Source organism: Pteropus alecto, unplaced genomic scaffold (genome assembly GCF_000325575.1).
Source record: "Pteropus alecto unplaced genomic scaffold, ASM32557v1 scaffold131, whole genome shotgun sequence".
Lineage (NCBI taxonomy): Eukaryota > Metazoa > Chordata > Mammalia > Chiroptera > Pteropodidae > Pteropus > Pteropus alecto.
In genome coordinates, this window is record NW_006434709.1 from 14,235,380 (window position 1) to 14,242,787 (window position 7,408).

Consider the following 7,408-nt stretch of genomic DNA (forward strand, 5'->3'; position numbering starts at 1 on the left):
TTTAATATAAATATGTTTATATTTTAATATACTTAAAGTATACATATAACATATTTTCTTGTATTTAATACATAATTAAATAAAATATAAAGCAATGAAAATTTTAATTGTTTTAATCATTGAATAATACACATGTTTAGGGTTTTTTAGTTACATATGTCTATGCAGGATGGTTATACAAAGTACAATTAAAGATGAATGAGCAAAACAGGGAGTTTATAAAATCTTCCCTGGGCCTTTAAATAGTTCTTATCAGAATCTTTCCTTTAAAACTAATTTCTAATATATCATCTTTATCTGAAATTTTAATTTATTTTGGTAATGTGCTTTTTTATATTTTCCATATATAACATTTTGGCTTTTTGGCAGATAGTAAATTACTTCTCACTAAAGTGAAACATAAAGTTAGCATTTTAAAGTAAAATAAAGTTAGTATTTAAAATTTTTTAAATGTTTACTTTAATATAGGTTGATAATTGTTAAAAGCTTCTAAATGTAAATCGATTTGAAAAACCTAAATAATTTCAATTGATGGAGTTGTTTTCTGTGATATCAAATCACACTGCCTAGTGTGAATTAAAAATATCTGTAGCATAATTCTCAGATTAGCAGCAACAGGTCAACTTGAAACTAGTAGATGAAAAGAAAACTCTTTACTTTGGACATGAGTTACTCCAGAGGAAATAGAATAAAATGTACCTGGTGTGGGAGAAAAGGGAACACGTAATTGTGATAAGTGCTTTAGCATAATGTCTAAAATTCCTGAGGAATTCAATCTTGTTAATAACAGTTTGTTGTTGTATTATAAGACATGTGTTTTCTTAAAACATCAGAGCAGTTTTTGGAAACATAGCAACTCAAATTTTTTAAAATTTAAACTTATATATTTTTATTTTTCTATATAAAACTCAATTAGGTAAAATATTCTAGATGCCCTTTACTTTCTTGCTCTCTTTTTTTTTTTCTTTTTTTTTTTGGTCAAACCACTCATTATTAAGTTTGCCTTATGCATGTTTTAATAGTATTTCTCTTCTGGAAAATTATAGTAATGAGAAACTGGAAGCTTAGATTAGTTCTGAGTTTTCCTGTAAGAAAACCTATAACAGTTCCTAATAGAGTATAGAGGATGGTCTTGAAATCCTATTGTTCAGGGAAATGGCTACTATATGTGAAAACCAGTTTTCTTGGCTATGTGATAAGAGAGCGACAAAAAATAAATAAAAAGCTTAAAGGAGTTGATTGTCCTAAGTACAAAGCAAATGATATACCTAATGGTATCTACATTGTACTTTTTGGCCTTTGGCAATGTAGGGTTACTGAATACCTTGTACATATTATAAATTTTACTGTTTCAAGGGATGAGTAAAATAGGTCCCAAGGGGGTCATTAAGGGTAAATTTTTTAAATTTAGTACAGTTTTAACGTTTAAGTTTTTTTAGATACTAAGTTTGCTGAATTAATCTTAAATGGAACCTCTTTATTTTGCTCTTGGAACCTTTAGTTAATGACTTAATAGAAATATTTGTGGTATAGATTGTATTCATAGTTCTACCTTTACAGATGTGGAAGTTGGAGTATGTCTTTCCAGGGTCACAGGAATTTTGGAACTTGCCTTTAATCCTCAAATCGTCATTAATTTCTCCTTTTGCAGTCCACTCTTAATAATCTTTTAGGTCTAACCAGCTATCACAGAATGCAAAAAACTAATAACATCCATAAAAACAGGGTTACTCAAAGTAGAGGAGTCATCATTTTTCATCTGAAATATTTCTTCTTTACTTTGTGCCCTCCTTTCCTCTGATAGATGTTAAGTCATTCTTAGATAAATCATTCTTAGGATCGCAGCTTTTACTAACTTTTCACTCAAAAAAAAAATTCATACTTAAGGTCTAAGAGTTGAGACCATTTCATTAATATGTGAAAGGATGTGTTGTTATGCGATGAGGGGCAGGGCTAGCTAACCTCTCTTGGCACCTCCAGGGAACTACCCAGCTCTGCTGGGGGAGCTGCACACAGAAAAGGAAACAGTTACTACTCCACGGTGAGTAATCCTGTTTTCTCCTTATTTCACCTTCTGACTGTTTTCATTGATTTTTAAAAGCTTGTGTGTCAGACATGGAAAGTAGTTCTTATGCTCAGCATTAATTTAAACCTAGCACTATGTAAGATTTCTCTTTACTTAGCAATCTTTCGTTCACATGGTAGAGTAAGAGCCAACTTTTCATTTTGTGTTCATCGCTATTGTTGATGCCTAGGATTGAATTGGATAATGGAACATGGAAATGGGCCAATTGCCCCTTGTGAAACACTTGTAATCTTGAATGGAAAAAATGTCTATTAGTGGCTTGGTTTTATACCTTTTATGCGTTTTCATTTGGGAGGGGAGGGATTATTGAAAAGCATAGCTTGTTCTTTCACTTATAGACAGGAAGAATTATTATTGTTTGCAGTTATTTCGTGACAATTATCCTAGCCTTTATTTGCATATTCGATTTGTATTGTATATTTTGCTTTTACGTTATTAGTCATTTCTTCCTTTTTCACCATCCTTTCTTTCCCACCAGTGATTTTCAGTTCTACTCTAATCAAATATAAAGAAGATTACCATCTAGTGGTACAAATAACATAGTTGTGGGAAACTTATAGGTTGTTTTGTTTTGTTTTGCTTAGTAAATTAGGTGGCCTGGTACTATTTAGTTGCTATGAAGCTGATTTAACTTTCTATTATTGTATAGATGGTATTATTTATAATATGTTAATTTGAAATTGCTTGTCAGAATTTTATTTAGTTCCTAGGTCAGTTTATATTACTGTTTATAAAATGAACCAGTGAATGATTAGAATAAATTTCACTTGGGGTGTGGGGGAATGATGCTATTTAATTTAAATTGTATATATTGCTCTATAGCTTTTAATTAGGATGCAAATCTATAAGTGTTGGCAGCACTTTAAATTTGTTCAGCCAAGATTATGTACATAACTAAAAGTTACAAGAGCAGTTTTAAGTATTAGAGAGTGCACATAGACTTATAGCCACAAAGAGATATAGTCATAAAATCTTAATAAGTAGAGGTTTCTTTTAGAAAATTGTTCTTCTAAAGATCAGAAGGAACATTTAGGGTAAAATATGTCAATCTATTTGGAATTTAATTCGTTAGATAAGAAGAGATCAATTAAAGCTGAGTTTTAGATAAATAGGCATAAAAGGAATTTGTGATGGGTAAGAGCAAATAAAGTAAAGCTGAAATATATGTATAATTAGATGCCTTCTATACACTTGAGTTACGGAAGATGTGTTTAACTCAGGTTTAAAAATTAAAGCCTAGTCTATGGCCATGCCACCCTGAACGTGCCTGATCTCGTCTGATCTTGAAAGCTAAGCAGGGTCGGGCCTGGTTAGTACTTGGATGGGAGACCACCTTGGAATACCAGGTGCTGTAGGTGTTTAAAATAAAAAAAAAAAGCCTAATTAATTTTTGTTTATGTATATTACTTAATACTTAAAAATCCCATATAGGTTGATATATTTTTAAGTAATTGTAATAACTGATAACATCTCTTCAAATTTTCTGATAGGAAAACAATTGAGTGACATGAATTTTTAAAATTAGCACCAGAGTTTTAGCTGAGACTTGTTTTTAAATGTGATTACAGTGTAATTACCGTTCCTAGAGTCAGAAATGCATACAAGGAAAACATTGCAAACTTCCAACTGATAGTCTTTTTTTAAAAAATAGGTGTGTGTATGTGTGTCTGTGTGTATATATGTATATATACACATATATTTATATTAGAAATTGTCCAGAATAGTTTGCTGTAGATTGCTTTTTTATATTGCTTGTAATTTTCTGACAATAATTAAAATACATGCTTGGTTCAATAATATTTGGTACTAGGTATGGGCTGGGTAAGATACAATTGTGTTCCTACTTTAGGGAACTGCTTATATTTATAGCAGCAGTGAGAAGACATGTCCTCTCATGTGATAGCTCATGACAAGCATTTCCCCATGTTCTACCAGGGCCGGGTAATGGTCTTATGCTTTATGCTTGTTACTGCTTGAGCACAGCCTTTTTCTCTTTGGTGGTGACATTAATTTCAGTAGACACGTTGGACTCCCCTTGAAGTTCATTGTAAAGGAATCTTATTTTATATTTACTGACTAGATTTTGGATACATATATATTTTTCAGTCATACAAAGTTTATAGAACACTCAAGTTTGCAAGTTGTCAACGGTTGAAGCTTTCTAGAATGAAGACCTTGTTTTAAGAACTAGAACTTGAAAGTTTTTGAAAAGCAAATAAGCATTTTATATTATAAACTATTACTATTCTTTGTTTATACTCTGTAGGCTTGGTTTTGAAACTTGAGATGGTATTGTTGCCATCCTAGGCACTAGATTATGGGTAGAAACATATAGTTAAGTAATTGGCATCTGAATACTCTTAATGTAATTACCATTTAGATAAGTCCCAGCATTTATAACTACCAAATATTTAAGGTAAAGATCATTTACTTAATTCAATTTAAAAATACAATATAGATGGGGTATGTTGATTTTAAAAGTGTTTTCATTACAAGGTTGTGTAGTTCACGAAGGATGAGTAATAATGATAACATTTCTGTTTATTACTAATTGGCCCTGTATTTATTAGATATGCTTTCCCCATGTTTCCTTGGCATTTTTGCCTTTATTTCTCCTCTTAGAAAGTATTTATCTCTTTGTTTGTAAAAAATTATTGAATTAAATCTCATATTTTGACATAAAATGTTGAAAATTATATTTTTTATTGAAAAATTTAGATTTCAAATATAAAGGTTCATATTCCCCAGTAAATTCTGTTCTGACATACCTAAAAAGTGACTTTTAATGGTTTAATGAATTTAAGTAGCCCAGTTTGTTCTGGTAACAGTTCTTTGTGACAGATCTTTAATTAAGAGATACAGTGTTTTTACATCTGAACATGTTCAAAAGTAGTGGCATTTTACTACAGATGGTAGGAGAGATCAGTTTGACTGGTTTTAAGATGAAGGGCAATGATTATCTAAAGAAGCTTGTCTGCTACATATTCTACAATAAATTTTGACTGGGTTTTTGGTGACTAGTTTTAACCTTTATTATGCCATTACAAAGCTGACTTTTCTTTGTATAAATGTTTATCTTGAGATTTGAACTTTTACACTTGAATATAGGGTATTAGTACTGTGCTCATTTGGCCAGTGAATTTTCCCGGCTATAATTATTAAATTAACATTTTCTTTAAGATGAATACTATTGTCCTTATTGATGAAACAGATAGCATTAATCTTCAGATGAATAAAGAATTGAAGTATGGAAGATGGGAAATCTATATTAAAAGAGCATCATCTTTGATTTGATTTAAACATTCTAGCAATGACACTTTTTTCCATTAATCCTTCTTATCGGTATTATTAATAAATACAAGCACTCTTGTTTTTATACAGGGTACCAAGTATGGTGTCCTTGGAAGAGACAAAGTTGTATACTGGACTCGAATATGGTATGTGAATCCTAATCTGAGTAAATCTGTATGGACTATTTTGTCAATTCTGTAAGGTTTAAAATGGAATAATTTTGTAGTTATAATTTTCCTAGTCTCTTTTTTATATATAAAAGAAATGTTAATTACACAATAGCTACATTTGCTTTTTTAGAGAAACTGGGTAATTATATAATGAATAGCCAGTAAAAGATAGAAATCGGGTTAGTAAATATTGGGATGTTTTCTACATTCAGACTTTTATATATGGTAATATTCATTTATGTTTAGAATTGTTTTAGAACTGTATATTATACTTGTTATGAATGGAAATGTAACGCTTATATTCTGTCTTTGTATTTTTCTGTCATAGTCAAATTTTACATAGTTATGTGAAACATTTTATTGTGTTAATTTAATGTTCTGAATCTAACATTAATAGAAATTTAGCACACTTCCTTGTTGCTGGATTAACACTGGAGTTAGTTACATACATTAATTGCTAGAGTATAATTTTAGTTTGCTCGATTTGGGTCACCCAAAACTAATTAGATAATCCTCTGCATTTATGGTCTCTAATCAGTAAATAGAGCCTTTGAAATATTGGCAAAGATAGGTTTTTCTCCCTCCTCCTTGCTTTCCCAATAAAGTTTTATAAGCAGGTTGTTGTAAATGTGAAGGTTGTAAAAGTTATTCTGTATCATACTTAGCCACAGATCCAACTATGAATAAAGCCTACCCATTTGTTTTTTTCCTGGATATATTATCTCTTCTTGACACGAATTGTTGATATAAACTTCAATATCCTGGGGAGCAGTTCAACAGTTCATTGTGTCTAAGATACCTTCTCTGATTTTTCTAAAATAGATCTATCCAGAGAGAACCACCGAGAAGCAATTGCTAGGGTCATAAGGAAACTTCTTAGTAAGTACATACATGTATTTAACTTATTTTTATTAATAAATGTTTAGGAATTTTATTCTATAGCATATGGGCTTTTACTTAACATTTTTTATTCGAAATGGTGAACATTAGGTGGTATTTTTCTTAATAGATTTTTAACTAATATATTAAAAGTCTTATAGTAATTCAAAATATTTTAATCAAAATTCTTTTCTTCTCCTCTTATAGACCACATACTTAATAATTCAGAAGATGATACCAAGTCCTTGTTTCTTATCATAAAGGTACAATTGTCATTTAGTATTTGCATAATTTTCATATGACCAGGTTTGACATGATGATTTGTGAATACAAAATTTGAAATTCTTTGACAGATTATTGGAGACCTTTTGCAGTTCCAAGGATCTCACAAGCATGAATTTGACTCCCGTTGGAAAAGTTTTAACCTAGTGAAGAAATCAATGGAAAATAGGGTCAGTATTTTGACATACAACTCTGAATTAAATTTTTTTAGGGTGTATATTATTGATGTAACCACCTGATTTCACAGTTGTTTAGCATACAGAGGAAGTTTCCCTGTAAGTAAAAACAGTAGATTTTCAAATATTATATCTTGGTATAATCAAAAGGATCCTAGAGGGGAAAAAATATATATATATATATATATGTTTTTCTGATACAGACTCTTCTGTTAGTTTCCACGATAGTCTCTGAGCTCTCAGTGAGAATTTGGAGTATGATAACTTGGCAACAGCATTCAGGCTGCCTTGCCCCAGGAGAGTCAGTACAAGCTTCTCTGGGAGCAAGGAGAAAAGAATACTTAAGTCAGCCATATGATATTCATAGCAGTGTTCTTTTATAGGAAGCTTTTGTTGAAATACAGTCTAAAAAGGTTATGTGAGTTCATTGTTTAGTCAAGAGGAGCTACATATTTTTAGACATAGGGAATAACATATAACAGGGCAAGAAGATGTACAAACATGGCATGCTTTTGGAATAGAGG

The 7,408-nt window shown here is 30.7% G+C and overlaps 1 protein-coding gene and 1 pseudogene across 1 annotated transcript in view; both read left to right on the top strand.

Moving 5' to 3' along the window:
• The window catches only part of PSME4 (proteasome activator subunit 4), an 84,034-nt gene that overhangs the window by 44,454 nt on the left and 32,172 nt on the right, over window positions 1-7,408 (top strand). Inside the window, exons 21-24 of the mRNA XM_006909599.2 lie at window positions 5,468-5,523; window positions 6,370-6,426; window positions 6,634-6,689; window positions 6,780-6,878. Of these exons, the coding sequence (XP_006909661.1) occupies window positions 5,468-5,523; window positions 6,370-6,426; window positions 6,634-6,689; window positions 6,780-6,878 (268 nt within the window). The remainder of the gene's footprint in view (window positions 1-5,467; window positions 5,524-6,369; window positions 6,427-6,633; window positions 6,690-6,779; window positions 6,879-7,408) is intronic.
• Window positions 3,326-3,444, top strand: LOC112478120 (annotated as a pseudogene).